Here is a 21,695-nt window from a genome sequence, read left to right as displayed (position 1 = left end):
CTCTTAAGCGGCTGTTAGATGATGACTCCTGTTGGAGAGCAGCTGAGTTACAAGACCCTCCTTCTCCCTTTTCTGACCATCTTCATCCTTCCATGTACCCTCCATTCGTCTCCCCCTTCACTCCCTCCCTCTTTTGTTTTCTCTCCCCTTCCTCTTTTCTTCCATTCACTATCAGGAAGGGCAACCTGTGGAGGCCCCAGTCAGCCCAAACCCGAGCCAACAGGGACTAGAGGCAGCAGCGGCTGCAACAGTGAGTGAATGAAAACCAACAAACCATCACATTTCATTTAAAGAGGTGGCAAACAGTGCAGCAGAATTCTTTTTAATTGAGAGCATGGGACATGTGTGCTCTTGGGAAATATGTCCTTGTTACTCACTGAGATGATAACAGAAGTTCCACCTCTTAGGGATAGATTCTGGCATCATCTTTAGTATTGGTCTACTAAGTTTCTATTCAAATATGTAAGTACAGGCATGTCCATAGTAACAAAGTGGCTGTTGTACCCTCACTGAGTCCCATCATCTTAATCCAAGATGGCAGCTCTTGGACTCACCCACTTTCATGTCTGTATTTTGTGACCATGTATTGGATGATTTTTCAGCATGGAAGCAAGAATATCTCTGATTCTTGAATTGATTTCCCTGCACTTTAGAGTTCTACTTTAGAGTGATGCTTGGACATTTGATCTTTTTTAGTAGTAACTTAACTTCTTTTTTAAAAGTGAAAGTTTATACATGTTTAGTGTTTTGTGAGAGACTCAGAAGACCTCACATGTCCTCAACTGTTCCAGTGAGACCTCCACTCTCCGATGTGTTGTGTTTACTGTCATCTGGTGTCAAAACCAAAGTGATCTGTCTTGATCCTTCCCTCTTCTGATACTAATTCAAGATTCAGTAGTAACAGCACTTTGAATATTTGTCCTCAAAAACATCTTTTAACCTAAGTCTTACAATGCACAAATATATTAGCCCAATATATTCTAAGTTATGAATGCATCTATAAGATTGTAAAAGTCTCACCAGTAGTGATTACCCATTACTTCTATGTGCTAGAAGTATATACTTCTTTAAATAAAATGAAAGATTTAGATGGATAACCATTTCCTTCATTAAGTATTTCTGATTATTTTAAACTTGGAAAACTTCTTATGTCATCCTTCTGGAACTAGTCTAAAAGGGCTGACATTTTGGGTCAGAAAAAATTTTAATCTTGCTGCTTAAAATATATTTTCAAGTAGGGACTTCCCTGTGAGAAATTTTAAAAACCTTTAGAACACATACTACCTATTGTCAATGTCCTTAACACATACTCTTCTTTCTGCTGGTCTTAGCATATATAAGATATGCTTCTGACAAGATCTTAATGCATTTAAGTCTGGCAACCTCTTCTGTGATAAATTCTAAGTTAAAAGTCCGCTGTCTGGAAACCAGCACGTTCACAGGGTCTTCTTACCCCACTGGTTCTTTAGCCAAACATCTGTTCCTGGAGAGCAGCCTGAAGGCATCAGGATGATCATTCTACAAGAAAGCCTCTGGATTTTTGACCCCAGAGGGCTGAGGATATGAACAGTGATCTGATTTTGTTCTGTGCTTTGTCCCCTTGGTTGTCTGTGAGTGATACATCACAGTTTAATTTTTCTTTCCTTTTTTCTGCTGACATGTGTCTTTCATCCCCCTTCCTGTAACTCTCATTCCTGTGTTCTGAAGAGATCCTTGTTAGTGTCTGGCTGGGAAATTTAACCTATCTGCCCCCTTAGTTTATTTGCTAGTTGGAGAAAGCTTCAGAAATGGCTTTCTACTTTGGGAGCCTTGAACCTTGAAGCCTTCCTCCTGTATCCTATAACCTAGCCGGGGATATGCAGGAGTCCCCTCCTGTGCCCTTTGTTGCATTTTCAGTCCACCTTCTGAGGGTTGCCAGGTGGAATATGTGCATGATCTGGAGGTATCCAGGCTCTGGTGGCCTACAAGTCTGACTGCACTTCAGAGTCATCTGGTAGACTCTGAATTTGTTTCTTAGGGTATTAAAACAAATAAGTGGAAGAAGAAATAAAAGTGGCCCATAATTTCATGGTCCTGACAATCCCCTACTGACATAAAAAAATAAAGGAATATGTGCACTTGGCTAGAGAATGCCTATAGTGCTAAGAAGAAAAGCACCTGCCCCCACTGTAGTCCTCCTCTTCAAGGGGCATTGTTAACAGGTAGGGGCCTTGCCTCTGACAGATATCTGCCTGTCTTCTATTGATAGGTACGTGTGTGCTCTATGCATGTAGAGAAAGACACATGAGGAATTGTGTTTTAAACTGTGGCACTCTTCTGCCTCTCGATTTATTATGTTTTTTAAAAGTTAGTGTATCTTGAAGATTGTTTCATAGTGATAATCACTTTTTTTTTTTTTTTCTGAGATGAAGTCTCGCTCTGTCACTCAGGCTGGAGTGCAGTGGCGCAATCTCACCTCACTGCAACCTCCACCTCCTGGGTTCAAGCAGTTCTCCTGCCTCAGCCTCCTGAGTAGCTAGGATTACAGGCATGCACCACATGCCTGGCTAATTTTTGTTTTGCTTTTTTTTTTTTTTGAGGTAGAGTCCTGCCCTGTCGCCCACGCTAAGAGTGCAGTGGCACGATCTCGGCTCACTACAACCTCTGCCTCTCCGGTTCAAGCAATTCTCCTGCCTCAACTTCCCAAGTAGCTGGGATTACAGGCACCTGCCACCTTGCCTGGCTAATTTTTGTATTTTTAGTAGAGATGAGTTTCACCATGTTGGCCAGGCTGGTCTTGAACTCCTGACCTCGTGATCCACCTGCCTCAGCCTCCCAAAGTGCTGGGATTACAGGCGTGAGCCTCCGCACCTGGCCTAATTCTTGAATTTTTAGTAGAGACGGGGTTTCACCATGTTGGCCAGGCTGATCTCGATTCCCTGACGTTGTGATCTGCCCACTGTGGCCTCCCAAAGTGCTGGGATTACAGGTGTGAGCCACCGTGCCTGGCTGACTATCACTCTTTTTTATGGTTTCCTAGCTTTCCATAGGATATTCCACTGGATATGCCAAATTCCTCTCTTTGATGGATGTGTTGGTTGCTCCCAATTCTTTGCTATCACAAACAGCAATGCAGGGAACATCCTTGTCCATGTGTCTATTTTTTTTTTTTTGAGACACAGTCTCGCTCTGTTGCCCAAGATGGAGTGCAGTGGCGCATCTCAGCTCACTGCAACCACCACCTCCTGGATTTCCGCGACTCTCCTGCCTCAGCCTGCAGAGTAGCTGGGATTACAGACGCCTACCTGCACGCCCAACTAATTTTTGTATTTTTAGTAGAGATGATGTTTCGTCGTGTTGGCCAGGCTGGTCATGAACTTTTGACCTCAGGTTATCTGCCTGACTTAGCCTCTCAGAATGCTACGATTACAGGCATGAGCCACCACGCCCAGCCCCTTGTCCATATACCTTGCCAAAGTTTTGCAAGCCTAGATGTTCCAGCAGTGGGATTGCTGAATCTCTTTTTTTTTTTTTTTTTTGAGACGGAGTCTCGCTCTGTCACCCAGGCTGGAGTGCAGTGGCCGGATCTCAGCTCACTGCAAGCTCCGCCTCCCAGGTTTACGCCATTCTCCTGCCTCAGCCTCCCGAGTAGCTGGGACTACAGGCGACCACCACCTCGCCCGGCTAGTTTTTTGTATTTTTTAGTAGAGACGTGGTTTCACCGTATTAGCCAGGATGGTCTTGATCTCCTGACCTCATGATCCGCCCGTCTCGGCCTCCCAAAGTGCTGGGATTACAGGCTTGAGCCACCGCGCCCGGCAAGGGATTGCTGAATCTCAAAGGGTTCATGCATTTAAAATTTTGATAAACCCTTCACAATGATTATACAATTTGTACTTGGGAACATATTTTTTAAATACAGATTTATTCGGCCCCACCCCAGAACTACTAAATTTACAATTTTTGGGAGTAGTATTTGAGAATTTCTATTTAAAATGCAGCTTTTGGGGTGATTCTAACGCAGCTAGTTCTCTGACCAGCATGTTAAGGACCACTGCTAGAGTAGGAGGGAGGATTTGTGCAAACCCTTAGGTCTGAGCTGGGCATTAAACTGTGACAAGAGCTGTGGCAAAAAATGCACACTAGGAGGTAGAGCTGAGGATGTGGAGCACAGGGCAGCTGCACAGGCCACCTGCACACTGCTCGTGCTGCTGCCTGAAGGCCAGGTTGCAGGAGAGCTGCCCTTGAGCTCTTGCCTTGTTTGGCCCTCTGGACAGAAACCATACGAAGTGAATCTGGGGCTGTTGTTTAAATTCCTTTTCATGCTGTGGCAGGTTAGCACTAATTGGGATCTGTGAGACCTAACTCATTTCTGCCTGGTTTTTGTTCCCAAAGAGTCTTTTTTGCTTTGGGTTTGGAAAAACTCAAGTTTTTTCAAATCAAGTTGACTTTAAAATTGTACTTTTGGAGACCCTACCAAAGACTGTGCCTGTGAATTCAGAAGAAGCAAATGCCCCGTCAGCATCTGCCCACGTGCCTGTGGAAGAATTATTTTAACATTCCAGAGCCCTCCGCTGAAGAAAAGGAGCCCCCTCCTCATCTTTTTAAGCTCAGCACTCTCTAGCCACAAGTGAATATACATTAAGCTTTTTTTTCCTTCTCTGACCTTGGAAGTTCTTTGTTCCTGGGCAGAGACATGGTACATTTCTGGAAGAGGTTGCTGGAATTCTTGGGCTCCTGTTAAAAGCTTATCAGACTAGGGTACAATCACCATGTCATTTGGCCCCCCTTCCTCTTAGAAAGTCTAATTGTTAGTGCCAGAAAAGCTTAGGCCCTTGCAGGCCTTACAGATAGAGCTGTACTTGTAATGAGAATCTGTTCCTATTAAGGTTTTCATTCAAGCAGGATTCTCAATTAGCGTTGACCCAGGTGAGGCTGGTGCCTCTTGGCACAGTAGACAGAACTGCATATTTCCTCTGAAGCAGGGTAAGGTGATAACTGTAGGTTGGTCTGGGGCTGGGGAAGGTGGTGGTTGGGGTAGAACAGTTGTTTGATTTTACTTAGCTGTTCAGTCAGTGGGTTTTGTTTTTGTTGTTAGACTATATGCTTTTCTGAGGTTTGTGTTACTAACCATCGCCCTTCCCACCTCACAGAATGTCATGTTAAAGCCCAGGCAAATTCTACTCTTTCTGTTCATCTGTGTAGGGAACTCTCAACTTTGGTGGGATCAGGGTGGGCAACGGACCGACAGAGGAGGATGCTGAGATTATTCAGCATGACCAGCTCTCCACCCACTCAGAGGACGCAGACGAGGTAAGATCCCGTGGTGTGGGCTTCCTCTCCTTCCACCTCGGGTCAGCCCTAGTCTTGTGTACCCTAAGAGGCCTCACTCCAGTCTTCTCCTTGAAAAATAAAAATACTAATTAATACCCAGCCTGCCTTCTGGACCTCTTAGGGCACCACGGCTTTTTCCAGTGGACCCTGCCCTAAGCTCCAGCTGTTGCCCCCAGAGCCTGCAGCAGTTTTGTTTCTGTCTTGAATTCCAGATTTTGCTTGCAGTGCTCTGCACACAGGTCTCCATTACTGACTGCTCTCTCGCCTGAGGCAGAGAAGGCCTCAGCATCCCAACTCTTACGACCTGAAACACAGGTCACTAAGCACAGCTTCTTCATCCGTTGACCCTTCCAAGGATCATTCCATTTGCATTACTCACCAGCTGTAATCACTGGTACTTTTGAAGTCCTATACCACTGATGTGTTCTTGCTGCAGATATTTTGTTTGAGCCTTTTTGGTGTCATTTGCCTACTTTTTACAGGGAGAGAGAGAATTAGGCCAAACTAGACTTTTCCTTAAGATAGCACCTCCAAGCCCACTCTCCTTGCCTGACCCCTTGTAGCACGAAGCCTCTGAACCAAACTGTTAGATCTCATCTGCTCATTACGTTCTTTTTAAATCAAATAAAATAGGAGTTGAGGACCCAAGTTGGACTTTTCAGTCTGTCTGACCACTTTCACTATATATGCTTTTTTTAAAAAGAAATCACAAGGCCTGGGGATGCCTTTAAAAAGTACCTATCTTAATGCTCTAAATTCCTGCTGATTTCGCTTTGTGTGTATGCTGAGGAGGCCTGCCTCCAATGTGCTAGCCCATTTAACATGAACAGTCCTCCCCAGGAAGCATTCAGTAGCCTTGTGCTCCTAGCCTGTGACCTTGTGTGTGGCGTGGCTCCCCACTAAGTGTAAATTTGTGTTTTCAAGCCTACCGAGGACGAAGTGGTAAGATGAAAGTTGGCGTTGCCTTTGTGTTTATCTGGGCTTCTCTCTTCCCATCCTTGTAATCACTCTGCTGACCCTGCCACACCCTGGGGCCACACACATGACTCCTGTGCATCCTGCATTTCACTGGCCATTTCTAACCAGTTCGTGAACCTGTGTTCTAAAAAGCTCATCTCCATTAACTGCATCTCATTCGGTCACCTCTGTCTTTGTTTCATTGACTTTGCTGATCTAATGCCTCGGAGAATGGCTTTGAAAGGAGCTACAAGTAATGTCTGCACTGGCATTCTTGAAGTGACTCCTCTTGGGGGTTAAGTCCCATTGGCCTCTGCCTTCCTCTCCTGTGATGTTGTGGTTGTTCTACTCCCAGCCACTGGGAGTAGCCGTTTCCTCCCTGCTCCTCCAAGTGCTTGTGAGCAAAGCTTACCCTTCCTCCCTGTCTGAGCCAGCCTCTTCCTGCTGCCCTCCTCAGCTTGATGATGCTTCAACTTAGAAGTGGTGGACCCTTCTCGGGGTCAGCTCTACCTCCATGTGACCCAGGTGAGAGGGAGACAGCTTTCAAAAGGAGGCTTTGCCTTCCAGATGCATCCCAAAGGAAATAATCCATCTGGGTGAAAGCAGTTAATATTATATCAGCCACACATAGAGAATAACAGAGACTGGAAAGCAAGTTGACTAACTGTTCAGGCCACATCTCGAGTAGAAGGCCCTCTGGCTCAGCAGTAATTTACTTAGCAACATATACTCTTTAAATTGGGTTTTTAAAAGGCCTTGCTGCACTGTTTGCATCTTCCCCCAGCACTTCTCTCTAAAATGCCTAGACCCACAAACTGTACCCTTCCCTTCCTGACTCTCTGGTCCTCTCTAGGAGGGCAGTGGGATGGGAATGGGAAAGCCTTTGCTGTTCTATGTAAACACAGGCAGGGCCTGGTCTTCCTGAAGCCTAGAGAGGCTCCTTTGCTGGCATCAAAGAGTGTCTGTATTCCTGGACTGCTCATCTGTGCAGTCCCTGGCTGAGCTACCTGGCAGGGATGGGTGGGGTGTGCTCCATGTCAGTGAGGAGCCCAGCCCTTTCCCAGGCTCACTGCCTCCAACAACACTGCTTTTTAAATGTCTTCCTAGCCATGCACCCACATTGTCGGAATGGTCTGACCAGCTATTGTGCACCAGTGTTCTCATTTGTAGCCATATCCCGGGAGGCTGGACATCCAACAAGATAGACTCTAATTCAGCCCCCAATCCCTGGCCACCCAGCTCACTCAGGGATTCAGCTACCCTTGGCTACCCAAGTATTCTAAACATTTTATCTTTATCAGGCACATACACAGTCTGGTTCTCTACAGCCAAATTTAGATACCCATGACATTTATCTAATGATTTCAAACAAAACAGATTCCTAAAAAAAAAGTTCAGCCTACTTCTGGAACTTCCCCATTTTGCTTGGCTGTGAAAATGTATTTGTCCCATGCAGGCCCTTGCTCCAGCCCAGTGGAAGCATTAGTACCTCTCCCTAGTGGGGACTCAGTCCAGCTGCACACCAGAGCCAGGCCAGTTGGTTGTCTGGGAAATCTTCAAAGGCCGTGACCACTCAGCAAGGGTCAGTGGCACCTCTCCCCACTGTCTCCTCACCAGGTGCATTCATCCCACCCATCCATGCATTCACTCACCCTCCATGCGTCCAGTACTATGTATAGTGCTGCAGAAACAGAGAAGAACATAGTGCTTGCCTTCAAGGACCTCCCAAAGTGGGGAGACAGTCTGGATGACGGGTGCTGTGATAGAAGTGTGCCCCAGATGCTATGGGAGCACAGAAAGAGGGTAGCTGATGAACACTGGGGTGAGGGTGGAAAAGGAGACCCTGGAAGGACTTCCTAAGGAAGTTATCTTACGCTGGTCAAGCAGGAGGCCCTGTAGAGGAGCGATGCAGACCACCAGCATATGCAGCTTCACAGGCAAAAGACCTGCAGGCCCATCACATGTTGGGGACTAGCAAGTATTCAGCTTGGCTTGAGCAGAGGCAGGGGCGAGGAACTGGGGACAGGTGAGACTGGAGGTTGGCAGAAACCAGCCGTAGTAGTTTTTGCCTCATTTGGACAACAAGGAGCCATCCAAGAGATGGTGGTGAAGCTGGTGGTGACACAGCCATGGTGCATTGAGGAAATACCCCCAGTGACCATGTTGTAGGGTATATTGGGTTGGGGAGGGGCAAGGTCAGGAGGCATGGACACATCGTTTGATGTCATTCAGGACAGAACGGAAAGCCTGAAGTGAAGTAAGGTGTTTGTAGGACGAGTTGGAAAGGAAGGAACCAATATGAGATATTAAAGAAGTGAAAGCTATAGGTCCCAAGGCCAGGCGCGGTGGCTCACGCCTGTAATCCCAGCACTTTGGGAGGCCGAGGCGGGCGAATCACGAGGTCAGGAGATTGAGACCATCCTGGCTAACATGGTGAAACCCCATCTCTACTAAAAATACAAAAAATTAGCCAGGCGTGGTGGTGGGCACCTGTAGTACCAGCTACTCGGGAGGTTGAGGCAGGAGAATGGCGTGAACCCAGGAGGCGGAGCTTGCAGTGAGCTGAGATGCGCTACTGCACTCCAGCCTGGGTGACAGAGCAAGACTCCGTCTCGAAAAAAAAGAAAAGTAAAAAAGAAAGCTATAGGTCCCAGTGCCTTAATAAAGGTAAGGAGCAAGAGAACATTTGAGATTGACTCCCAGGCTGTCCAGTCTGCTGGACATGGGAGATGGAATAGAAGTTAATCTCGGTGGGGGCAGAGGAGAGCAGTTACTGTGTTGAGCATGAGAGCCTGCAGTTCCCCAGGAGGAGGAGTACAGCTGGCTGGAAACAAGCAAGGCAGAGATAGTGAGATCCATTTGGGAGTCACTTCTAGGGGTGACCCTTGAAGCCCTGAGTAGCAGTCCCACCAGAAAGATGCAAGGGCTGAGGCTGAAACTCCAGAGAACATTGGCATTTAAGGAAGAACCTTGGCCAGGTGCAGTGGCTCACACCTGTAATCCCAGCACTTTGGGAGGCCGAGGTGGGCAGATTGAGCCCAGGAGTTTGAGACCAGCTGGCTAACATGGTGAAACTCATCTCTACTAAAAATACATAAATTAGCTGGGCGGTAGTGGCACGCACCTGTAATCCCAGCTACTTGGGAGGCTGAGGGAAGAGAATCACTTGATTCTCCTGGGAGGCAGAGGTTTCAGTGAGCTGAGATCGTGCCACTGCACTCCTGTTTCAAAAAAGGAAAAAAAAAAAAAAAAGAACTTCGATAGAGACTAAAAAGAACTGTCCAGAGAGGTAGGAGGAAAACCAAGGGGAGGCAGGTATTTCAAGGAGGAGGAAGAGGCCATAGTGACAGACACTGCAAGAGCATGGACAAGGACACAGAACGTCTATTAGCTTTAACAACTGGGCCGGGTGCGGTAGCTCACACCTGTAGTCCCAGCACTTTGGGAGGCCAAGGTGGGTGGATCACCTGAGGTCGGGAGTTCAAGACCAGCCTGGCTGACATGGTGAAACCCCATCTCTACTAAAAGTACAAAAATCAGCCGGGTTTGGTGGTGTGCGCCTATAATCTCAGCTACTAAGGAGGCTGAGGCAGGAGAATTGCTTGAACCCGGGAGGCAGAGGTTGCAGTGAGCTGAGATCATGCCACTGCACTCCAGCCTGGGTGAACAGTGAAACTCTATCTCAAAAAAAAAAAAAGATAAACAACTGAGAGGTCAGGGTGACCTTGCTAAGTAGAGGCATTTTGTGGAGGAGTGAAAGTGGAAGCCAGGGTGCAGTAGGGTGACGACTGGCTGGGCAGAGAGGAAACTGAGGCAGAGGATGTGGACATTGACTCTGCAGCGATTCATGGTCGGTCATGGCTGATTGATACTGGGTGTGTGCTGAGTGGCAGACTCATAAGTGCTAGGCTGGATTTCTTACCCAGTCCTTGCCTGTCCTGAGAATGCCTGCAGGAAGCTGGGAATGAAGGAGAGAAGGCAAGGGTAAGGCCTGGAAGCGAGGCTTCTCTCCTGTCCTGCACTTTTTTCAGTGGGAGAAACTTGAGGTGGAATGAAAACACTGAAGGGGTTGGCTGTAAGGGAGCCCAGTGGTCACTGCCCCCCTGGCCCATAGGAGTAGAGATCAGTACTCCTGGGAGTCATGGACTTCTTCCTTTCGATGCAGGCCCTGTGGCGGCAACCAGCAGTGGTAGGAAAGAGCTCTTAACCATGGTGTTACGATTTAGGAAACTCAGGGAACTAGGATTACCCTAGTTTTCAGGGTAAGTAAGGACACTTGAAGAGCCTGTTCTGGAAGAAAAGCCCAGAAATAGACTAGGTGTCGATAGAGGTGAGGGAAAAGCAGACGTTTGCCCAGAGATGGCATGGTGGAGCCAGCCGCCTCCACACTGGCTGCACCCCTGTGGCCTGGGCTGATGTGGCTTTACAAGCCGAGCCACTTTCTCCCATCCCCATGTTCTCAGTGATTTCCCAAGGCATTTCTGGTGTCCTTTGGGAGTGGAATCATGTGGGTTTTTAAAGGAACTGCTGCAAAAAATAGACCCTGATCTGAGGGCAGGGGCCGATGGGGAGGCCACTGAGCCCTCGGGAGTGTCTGAAAGCTCAGAGGATTCTGGTCTGGGCTCTGTGGGGGAAGCCCCGTAAGGGAGTGCCTCCTGGTCTTTGGTCAGCCTGACAGAGTGAGAGGCCCAGGGAAAGTACCTGGGGCTTCCAGAATATACCAAATTCAAAAGCCCACATTCACCCCTGACTGTGCTTGGAGCAATCCTGAAAGTGCACTCCCAAGAGCTTGTTCCAGCCCATTCCTTTATTCTGGAAATAATTCTTGGTATTGAAAGGAAAACTGGGACAAAGGGAGCTTGAGGAAAATGAAAACAAACAAACTGGAGATGTGCTGTTTGGCCTTAACCCATGTGGAAATTCGTACACTCTGTTAGGATTTCCCTGTACATGGTGGTGAAATCATGTAGGGAAAAAAAATTCACCATGTAATCTCTTTAGACGTCACAAAAGAAAAAGAAGGTTATCTCGCTCCCTAAAGGCTGTAAAAAGAATAAGTAAAGTGGCTGTAGAGGCCTAGTCTTCTCAGGACAGTGTCCAGATTGAGAGCCCATCTCCTGAAGCGCAGTCTGGGGAAAATCCCTTCCTGCCCTCCTGCAGGTCCTTAGGGTCCCAGACTCAGACAGTCACTTTCCCAACAGTGTCTCAACTCAGCACACACTCCCCTCTTGAGCACAGAGCCCCCAGAGGGAGAAAAACAAATGTGTCGAGAAGAATCTTACTAAGCTGTAGTTAGTAAGATGTAGAATCTTACTAAAATGTAGTGTATTGAGGGGAATGGAGGTGTCCCAGGTGAGGGCTAAGCCAGGCAGGATTTTTGGGGAAGGCATTCCCACCTGAGTTCAACACTGAAATCACCACCTGAGTTCAACACTGGGTGCTTCTGGCCGCTCCAAAGTTGAGGTGCCAACCATGGGAAGTGCAGTCCCCTGCCCTGGCCCAGGTTCAAAGCGCCAGGTAGCCACAACTCAGAATGCCTGCACATTCCCCTCCTAGCCTTATGTTTTCTCTCTGGTTTCCTCCCACGACAGTTTGACTTTGGGGACACCATGGTCCACCAGGCCATCCACACCATCGAGTACTGCCTGGGCTGCATCTCCAACACTGCCTCCTACTTGCGGCTCTGGGCCCTCAGCCTTGCTCATGCGCGTGAGTAACCCTCTCCGGGCTCCGGAACTCTGGTGTCCCCCTCTGTGGTCGTACTCTCAGTTGGGGAGCTTAAGTAGAATGGAAATTACATGAAGGTTCTGGAATTATTCAGGTTCCTGAACGCAAGGAGAATGAGTACAGACAGGAGGCTCGGCACTTTTGCCAGGTTAGCTCTGCATGGTGGTCCCACTAAGGCAGTGGGAAGCCAGGGTCCAGGGAACCCTAGTGGGGGAATGGCAGAGCAAAATTCGTGCCTACAGCTGCCTCTTGCCAAACTGCACTGGATTTTGTGTCTCCCATTCCCCAGAGCTGTCTGAGGTGCTTTGGACCATGGTGATCCACATCGGCCTGAGCGTGAAGAGCCTGGCAGGAGGTTTGGCGCTGTTCTTCATCTTCGCTGCCTTTGCCACCCTGACCGTGGCCATCCTCCTGATCATGGAGGGCCTCTCAGCCTTTCTCCATGCACTGCGCTTACACTGGTGAGGGGCAGTGGGGCAGGGCGGGCATGGGGGTGGATGTGTCCTTAGCTGCGGTGAGAGGGCAGCTTTTCTCCCAACACAGCCCCGCAGCTCTGTGCAGGAAACATGAGCTGGCCCTGCACTAGCTTTACCTCAGGACACCCCTGCACCAGCTTTGCCACTGAGTTTCAGAAAATGATCACAGAAAAGCACAGCTCAGCCTTCCCTAGACTCTAGGGAGAGGTCCCTGGTGAGTGGTGTCAGGTCCCGCTCCCTGCCTTTAGCTGTCCCCAGTGCTCCTGATTTTGGCTTAGAGGGGCTGCTGGGGTCGTAGGGTTTCTGGTTTTCTCTCTGGTGTGTAACTCTTCTGTCTTCAGAATAGTGGAAGCAGCTCTGGAATGGATGTTAAGTGCAGGAAAGGCTAGAGCACACTGCACCCCAGCTTTGCCCTCGTTCTGTCATTGTGCCAGGGGTCTTTGAGTTGGACCCTTGGCAGCTCCATTGTGGGCTGGGGGGATTCCTGGCTCTATAGGGTGAAGGTTGGTACACTCACGAGGCTTCTTCAGAAGGGCAGGTTTGGGGTGGTTCTGTTTGTTTTCTTTAATGGACTCCTAATGGCTCTGTGTGGAGAAAGCATGAGTTCAGCCTCTGGGACTGGGAGAGCGGGGGTGTAGTCTGGGCTGTGACCACCTCAAACCAGGGTTGCCAGATTAACACATAAAAACACAGTATGGCCGGGTATGGTGGGTCACACCTGTAATCCCAGCACTTTGGGAGGCTAAGGCAGGTGAATCACTTGCCTCAGGAGGTGATTCGAGGTCAGGAGGAGGTCAGGAATTCGAGACCAGCCTGGCCAACATGGTGAAACCCCGTCTCTACTAAAAATGCAAAAATTAACCAGGTGTGGTAGCACATGCCTGTAATCCCAACTACTTGAGAGGCTGAGGCAGGAGAATTGCTTAAACCCAGGAGGTGGAGGTTGCAGTGAGCCAAGATTCTGCCACTGCATTCCAGCCTGGGCAACAAAGCAAGACTCTGTCTCAAAAAAAAAAAAAAAAAAAAATACAGTGTGTATTTCACATAAACAACAAATAATTTTTTCAGTATGAGTATTTCCCAAATGTGCATGGGACATGCTTATACTAAAAACTGGGGCAGTCTGTATTTTCTGTGGCTGTTCCACCTCAGACTCCACTTCTTTGGGTCTCTTATTTCCTCCTTTATGTTGTGATTCTCTTTTTTGGGGTCTCAAAACCCCAGTGTCTCTGGAAGTTCTGGCCCCTCTCCCCAGAGAAGCACTCACACACTCCTCCTGTTTTACGAGCATAGGGGTCTGACTCACTGGTGTGCCTTGGAGGCCCCTGGATGGGATGCTCTGTGTTCATGAGCCCAAGGCCAGAAGAAGACTATGAATGTTCTCTTCATTCTCCAAACCTGAAGAAAATCCAGCATCTGAACCTGAGAAACTCCTTCCCCACTCCCCTTTATCTTTGATTTTCTCATGGCTGGGTGACCCCGAGCCTCCTCAAAGATTCAGCTGTGGGTTTTTCTGAATGACGGGCGGAGGGTGAGGCATGGAAGGGCAAGACGTGGCTGGGGTGCACTCTTCTTCAGAAACCCTGCTGTGTCAGTAGACGTAGCTTCCTCTGGCCTGGCTCTCTTCTGTCTGGCCTCCCTCCTCCCCACCCAGCTCATCTGGCTGGCCCCCGTATTCTCAGCTTATCAACTGACCCCCCTCCCCCAAGCACACTTCCTCAGCCCTCCTTGGTGCACGAGAAACCTCTGAGGATTCACTTTTTCTTGCCCCTTGGTCTCCTTCCTTTTCTTTTCACTCCTGTCCCTTGAGCCCTGGGTTTGAGGGAACAGTGACCACTTCACCTTGATTGCAGCCCACGTGGGTAGCCAGTCATCTCCTTCCTGGGCAGCGCGGGAGCCAGGCACTGCTGCAGAGCAAGGTCGCCTGGGCCTGAGCCCGGTTTTGTTGCCAGAGGATTGCTTCCTCCTCAGGCTCACCTGTGGCCTCCCCGTGTCTTCCCATGTCCCCCTGAACTAAAGTGATGAGTGACAGGACAGCAGGCTTCCGAATCAGGCGACCTGGGTTGGAATTCCAGCTCTGTCACAGCAGGGAGGGGACCTGAGCAGAACATTCACTACCAAGGTTACTGTGAGCAAGTAGGAAGTAATGCACATACCAGGTGCTGCCACAGCAAAAGCAGGTGCTCCAGGATGGGTCGCGGCTGCTCTGCTTAAAAGTGGGATGCCCTTGCTGGGTACCGTGGCTCACACCTGTAATCCCAGCATTTGGGGAGGCCAAGGCAGGCGGATCACCTGAGATCAGGAGTTCGAGACCAGCCTGGCCAACATGGCGAAACCCCATCTCTACTAAAAATGCTGGGCGTAGTGGTGGGTGCCTGTAATCCCAGCTACTTGGGAGGCTGAGGCAGGAGAATTGCTTGAACCCAGGAGATGGAGGTTGCAGTGAGCCGAGATTGCGCCACTGCACTCCAGTCTAGGCGACAGACCAAGACTCTGTCTCAAAAAAAAAAAAAGTGGGATGCCCTGGAGAGAGGGTGTCTGCCTGGGGTCCCCCATAAAGAAACTGCTTTTAACCTGTCCAGAATGAGAGGAGACCCCACAGGAGGCAGAGGGATACCATCAGAATGCCCTCAGGTGCTGTTTGCAAGGAACAGCCTCCCCGTATATGTAGTATGTATTTTGGCAGTAGGAGTATTGGGTAGGAGAGGAATAAACAGTGCAAACCTCCTTTGTGCAGCTTCCAGAATCTCGTCTTTGGAGGGCTGTCCCTGCGACATGAGTGGGGCACCTCCCCCACCACTAAAACAGGAGTGAATGAAGTTGGTGGTTGTGCGCCCCCTCCTGGCAAAATGCAACTGTGCGTCCAGGATGCCTGGATCTTCGTGTGGCCCAGGACTGCAGGAGGCGTTCTGAGCTATGGCCCTCTTACCAGGGTGGAGTCTCTGGGGCTGCTGAACCAGCTGTAGGGATGGTGCTGCTATTCTTCGTGGCATCCAGCCTAGGCATCTTCATATTTCCCACTTTGTCCCTGCTGTTTCCTGATTCAAGGGCTGCCCCATTATACAAGCTCTGGGTCTCTTCAGTGGGGACAATGAGAAAAACATTTGATTCAATAACATATAAACCACTAGTGGGAGATTCATGCAGCGTCATAGGAAGGGGGGTGATGTGTTTGACAACAGTGAGCAGGTTAAGATATTAAGCAGCTAATTCTGTCTCCCGAGTTTTCTCTCTCTTTTCCTCCCTCCTGCCACATGAAGGGTGCTTGGCTTCTTACCTACTGTAATTAGACGTCTTTTCTTCTTCAGAGAAGGCATGAGACAGGGATTTGATTGTAGTTATCACTGTAAACATCAAACTGATTTGTATGCAGAACTGTTGCCCCAGGGCCTACCTTCCAAGGAACCTGGTTTCTCCTTACCTAGCGAATTCCACATACACATAGATGTACACCCACCTGTATACTCACAGATTGGGTGGTGATTAAAGGGACAGAATCAGGGACCAACTCCCTGATAGGAATGCAGTGTTGGCACGGCATGACAGCATGGAGCAGTTGAGGGAATGGCTGCCCAGGAGAACTCAGAACTCTTAAAATGTAGTTCCAGACCGCCCTCATTGCCCTGATATTCGGGCTGTCAGATGGATGTGTGTTCTAGGCCCTGAACTGCACAGAGAGTGGCAGAATGGGCTAGATAAACAGGTCAGCCCAGAATTGTATTTCCACACTGCCTGCCCTCAGTCACAACCCCCACCAGGAAAGGGAAGTGGCCCCAAGACTCCTTCCTCCTTCACCCACTCAAGGAAACAAGAGTTCCTGTTATGTGGCAGGAATGATGTCTTTTGGTCCCAGTTAATCCCTCTGAGTCACCCGGTGGCCTTTGCCAAGTGCTGGAGCTGGAAGAGATGATAGAGACACTCATCTGGTTTCCTGAGGCTCTCCTCACAGCTGTTGAATTCTAGAGGTGCATTTCAGTGGCTTGGGGCATGGCGAGACCTTGGAGTCTCCCTGAGCAGAGCAGTGGAGAGGCCCAAAAAGAAGGAAGAACCTAGGATGGCAGATGGGGCCCTCCTTGCCCCAGGGAACTTCATGTTTGTACTTTCTCAAGAAGCACACCTTTCCCCAGTTCAACGGGAGAGGGTGGGGAGACTGGCAGGGAAATTGCTTTCCAGCTTTGTGCTGGGTGGTTGGGGTGAGGGTTTCCAGGGAAGGAGGTAAAATCAGGCTGACCTCAAGATAGACCCAAGATGTCCCAGTTCTGGCCACTCTAAGTCTAAAGCAGCAGCTGGTGGGAGGGGCAGTATTGGGCAGTATGTCGGGGAGGCCACCTGTCTACTCACACAGTACAATTGATGTGCCCCTCCCAGGCATATATCCCTCTTCCTCCTTGCTGGGCCCCGTGAGGAGATAAGGTGACTGGAGGGGTGCCAAGAAAAGGGTGGTGCCCCCACAGGCATCTGAAAACAAAGCTGCTGCTGCATTTGACCAGTTTGGAGATTAGAATGGTTTTGTGATTAGCCAGGCAGGGGGCGGGGTCAGAGTTCTGGTCATCTCACTGGATTTGGGGGTCAGCATACCCTACCAAGGCTGACATTCACTCCTAGTTAATGGCCTGGGACCCTCAGGTGACTTGTGCACTCTCTGGCTATGTATTGTTAAATGAAAAGGGGACATATAAATCTCTTTTCAGCTGTTCTGAAATAACCCTTGCCACATGGGAACACAGTCTATTCAATATGAAGAATTCAAACCTAACACAAGTGGGTGAGAAGCAGGAACCTACCGCTAGGCCCCACTGCATTCTCTCAGAGGTGGTCTCAGTAACTGGAACTTGGAGAAGTAGTTTTGGTGTGGTGTTGGGACATGGGTGAATCCAGGGCCTGGTTTGGAATTGCTCTGGCAGGAACCCTGAGCTAACGTCAGTTGGAAGCTCTATGTCCTCCCCCTCCTGAGTCCTGTTTTTCCTGGAAAACCTTGACCCACCCCTGTGGAATGTGGGGATGTGTGGGAGAAAGCCGACTGCTTTTACTCCCACTCAGAAAATTCTGTTGTGTCTTCTCCAAGGGGGTGCTCCTCAGCCTGCACCCCAGTGAAGGGCCTCTGAGGAACTCCCAATGCCACTGGCAAACTGTCTGTAACCTTTGGTCCCCAGCCACCTCCCAGCCCCTGTTCTCTTAATTCCTGCTTCTTGGCTTGGAGGGAGGAAGCTGTTTGTAAAGACTGAGTTAGGGAACTCGAGGGTTCCTGAAGCTTTAAAGCGCCTCAGAGCCCTCACCCTGCACATGACCTGTCACCTGGAGCCTGCCACAGCCCCACCCCTGCCTGTTCTTACAGGGGCTCCAGTGCCTCCAGGGTGCCTCACAGCACCATGTGGAAACTATTCCTCAGGGCAGCTCTCCTTGGCCTTTTTATTCTCTGAATCATGCATTTTTCTGCCCTTATTTGGTGTGGTTTGGTTGCTGGGCAGCTGTCCAGGGTGAGTTTGTAGGAGGAAGCACAGCCAAGCAGCCCAGCTCTGCTTATGGGACAGTCTTCCTCCCGCCCTCCCTGAGAGTGCAAGAGCCCCACAGAGACTATCAGGCATGGCTGTTGAACTGCTGGGAAGGGAGCTCAGGCTTTTTTTTTACTCCCTGAGAGAAGAATTCTTTCTGAGATGTTTTTGTGGTTGGAGAATATTTTTGCCATTGCTTTGAGAAGACTTCCCCTCCTAACTCCCCCTCTTTCCTGGGAATTTCCTTCCTTAAATGGAAAGCCTTCAACATTCACTCCAAGCTCGCCCTTCTAGCTCCCCAAAGGAAAAGTAACAAGCAAACAGAGGTGCTTGCCCAGGGTCCCTGGAGGGGGCTTCCCTTAGAGGTGGGCTGTGTGATCCCCTGCCAGGAGGGGGCGTTGGGGGCCACTCCTTCATTAACGATGTTAGGCTCAAGCTAACTGAACTTTTTTTGCACATGCCTCTGTACAGAGAGCTGTGCATAAACACACACTGCTTGGCAGGACAGAGCAAGACTGGGAACTGAGGGCACATCCCTTCCTCTGTACGTCAAACTCTTGCTGAGGCGAGTCCCAGGCCTTAAAAGTGGGATCTCTGCACTCTGGGCTTTCTCCAGCTCCCCCGGGGAAGGGAGGCTTGGGGCGAGGTGGGCACAGGGCATCTTTCTGGCCCAACTGTGAAGTCCCAAAAAGTTTCACAAAGTTTCTATTGAATGATAGCGTTCTTCTTCTCTTTCTCCAGGGTTGAGTTCCAGAATAAATTCTACAGCGGGACCGGTTTCAAGTTCCTACCGTTCTCCTTCGAGCATATTCGGGAAGGGAAGTTTGAAGAGTGAGCCCCTGTGAGGGCCATGTGCCCCATGCTGCCCTCTCCACCTCCCTCCACAGTGATCAGCTGTGCTTCTCTGCCTGTGGTTGTGATCTGTGGGCCCCAGCGCATTCGTGGCACCCGTCTGTGAGTCATTTAGATAGAATAGTCCTCCCTGGGCCTCCCATCACCCTAGCTTTGTGTGTAGTGTAGTGATTTTCTTGTGGTCACTCATACCCACTGGGCATCAACCTTGCCTTCTTAGCTTCCCTCCATCCAGACAGCCCTTCCCGCCTCCTGGTGGTGAGCCAGTCTGCATTCCCACGCCATCCCAAAGTCCTTTCATCTTCCCCGTACATTGTACATGGAAGGAGCACCCATGACATTCATATCTAGACTTTGAGTTCCCTGCATCCGCCACTGTAGTTTCTAGCAGGAGTAGTGGGGGGAAGCAATACAGCTTCTCCCCTAGAAGGGGACGCTGGTAACATGTCCCACTCTTGGGTTAGCAGGGGTGGGTCCAGGAAGGTGATATTTGTGTCCTTTGCCCACCCCCCTCTCGTGCTTGTTAATCAGGCATTCAGCTGGACCCAACTAGGCCATCATGAGTGGCTTCTCCCTGTCACCCCCAGGGGTCATAGGATATCTATCTCCCTGACCCCACCCTGCACTCCCCCCTCCTCTCTCCCCGTTCTTGTCCTGCACTACATAGCACAGCCGGGAGTGCTTGGAAGAGAGGCCTTGGCTGCTCCGCCAAGGCCTTCCCTCCCCCAGGGTTGGCTTCTTCCCAGGCCTTGCATGGGCCCTGCCCACAAGCGCACCCCCAGGCCAAGGGTGCAGACTGATGCTCTTCCCTGGTGGAGACCCTGAGATCTTCCCCACCCGCAATCATGATGTCTTCAGTGTGGGACTGAGGTCTTCTTGGTTCTGCCTGCAGCCTGCCTAGCTCTGCCCCCCAGTGCCCCCTCCTCACCACACTGGCCCCAGGTCTCAGGAGGGGTGTCCTGGGCAGGGAAGGTCAGTGTCACTGATGGTTTGCTGTTTGGAAGCCACTGGCAGGGCTGCCGTGCATGTGACTGTGAGGGCTGCACAGCCCTGCCAAGGGGCTTCCTCCCCGTCACCCCGAACCTTGTAATCATGTGCTGGTGTGGCAGCCCCAGCTAAGTTAATCCCCACTGCTTTCAGTGGTAGAAAGAATTCCCTGAGTGGGCCAGGCTGGTGTCCTCCTCCCACCCTTGCTTTTCTGAGTGAGCTGCCTGGAGCCCTCATCCCCTCTCTCAGGCTGGCCTGGCCCTGGGCGGGGCCACTGTGTGCTTGTCCACTGTGACCTGACCCGACCTTGTGCAGCCCCCTGCCCTGGTGTCCCGGGTTTTTGTGATGATCTTTGCTCTGTTTCCAGTGGGGTTTGAAGCATAGTTCAGGGAACCCTGCCCAAGGCCCTCCTGTTGAGACATTCCTACGTTGAATAAAGTATGTTTGACTCCCCCGGAGAAGCTGCCTGTCACTGTGCCCACAGCCCCTGTATCGCTCCAGGCTCAGCCGTCTTGAGCCCCTTTGGACCCCCAACCTTTGCCTCCCTCCTCCAGCGTTGCTGCTTTTCCTTGTGTCAAAGGCCACAGCTGCAGTGGGCCTGGCTGGGCAGTTGGTTTGGGAAATTCTCACCTTGTTCCAAGTTTCCCAGGCACCTTTCCACTCACAGGATCCAAGTCAGCTCTGCAGATACTACCTATGGGAGGAGGGGACTGGGCGGCCCATCTTCATCTCCCCTTCACTCATTGCACATCCAGACAGCATAGGGGCAGAGAGGCACTGGGTATCTCCCCACCTGTCTCTCCCTGTTCTCTTAAGTGTGCCCTCCAGGGCCCAGTGGCCTGGCTATTTTGAACCCTGACACCCCTGGCCTTAGTGTAAGTGGAGGCTCCACACAGATTCCTCAGGGCAGCTGGGGAATGTGAGGTGCTGGGATTGGCAGGCGGCAGGACGGAGAGCAGGCAGACCGTCCAGGGCGGCAGGCTGGGCAGGAGGCCCCCTCCCCACTGCCTAGTGAGGCACTGCATTCTCGGTGCCCTCCCTCTTCGCTCCTCCTTCCAGGGGCCTCCAGGGCAGGGGCTGCCCAGGAACGTGACCTGGGCAGGCTGACCAGCACTGCCCCCAGACAGGTGAAAGGGCCGCAACCCCCTACAACCCCCTGTTCGTTCCATGTTCCAGCCTAGCCTGAAGCCCTTCCTCCTCCCTAACAGTGCTACCTGTCCCTGGAGTCGGCCCTGAGGGGCCCACCCCACCCAGCTCCTCAAATATAAGGTCTCCAGTGGAAACTCTGGTCAGGGAGCTCTCAGCTTCTGCTCGGTGGGAAGGGAAGGCCTCATAAGAATAGATATTTGGAATCAGTGAATTCGAATTGAGAGTCCAGGAATAAATCCTAACATTTATAGTCACTTGATTTTTGATAAAGAGGTCAAGATAATTCACTGAGGAAAGATCTGTCTTTTTCAACAAATGACACTGGTACAATGGGGTTTCCACATGCAGAGGAACAAATTTGGGCCACTACCCCCACTATATGCAAAAATTAACTCAAAGTGGATTCCAGACCTAAAATGTAAGTGAAAACTATAAAACTCTTAGGGGAAACCATAGGAGTACATCTTCCTAACCTTGAGTTAGCCAGTGATTTCTAGATATGACACCCAAAGCACAAGTGATAAAAAATAAAAAATACATAGATAAGTTAGGCTTCAGCAAAATTTAAAGCTTTTGTGCTTCACCGGGCACGGTGGCTCACATCTGTAATCCCAGCACTTTGGGAGGACAAGGCAGGTGGATCACCTGAGGTCAGGAGTTGGAGACCAGCCTGGCCAACATGAAGAAACCCTGTCTCTACTACAAATACAAACAATCAGCCGAGTGTGGTGGTGCATGCCTG

General features: G+C 50.2%; 1 protein-coding gene across 5 annotated transcripts in view; it reads left to right on the top strand.

Moving 5' to 3' along the window:
* The window catches only part of ATP6V0A1 (ATPase H+ transporting V0 subunit a1), a 64,300-nt gene extending 44,035 nt beyond the window's left edge, over positions 1-20,265 (top strand). For 2 of the 5 annotated variants that reach the window (XM_008012634.3, XM_008012632.3), the window contains exons 18-22: positions 5,185-5,292; positions 6,238-6,255; positions 11,862-11,979; positions 12,287-12,458; positions 18,707-20,265. In XM_008012634.3, coding sequence (XP_008010825.1) covers positions 5,185-5,292; positions 6,238-6,255; positions 11,862-11,979; positions 12,287-12,458; positions 18,707-18,800 — 510 coding nt within the window. In that variant the 3' untranslated portion in view covers positions 18,801-20,265. Of the gene's footprint in view, positions 1-175; positions 251-5,184; positions 5,293-6,237; positions 6,256-11,861; positions 11,980-12,286; positions 12,459-18,706 lie in introns of all 5 variants that reach the window. The other 3 variants (XM_008012635.3, XM_008012633.3, XM_037993168.2) reach the window with 2 other exon arrangements.
* The last annotated feature ends 1,430 nt before the right edge of the window (positions 20,266-21,695 follow it).

Source organism: Chlorocebus sabaeus, chromosome 16, assembly GCF_047675955.1.
Source record: "Chlorocebus sabaeus isolate Y175 chromosome 16, mChlSab1.0.hap1, whole genome shotgun sequence".
Taxonomy (NCBI): Eukaryota; Metazoa; Chordata; class Mammalia; order Primates; family Cercopithecidae; genus Chlorocebus; species Chlorocebus sabaeus.
The sequence above is the reverse complement of the archived record's forward strand: the minus strand, read 5'-3'. Positions and strand labels throughout refer to the sequence as shown.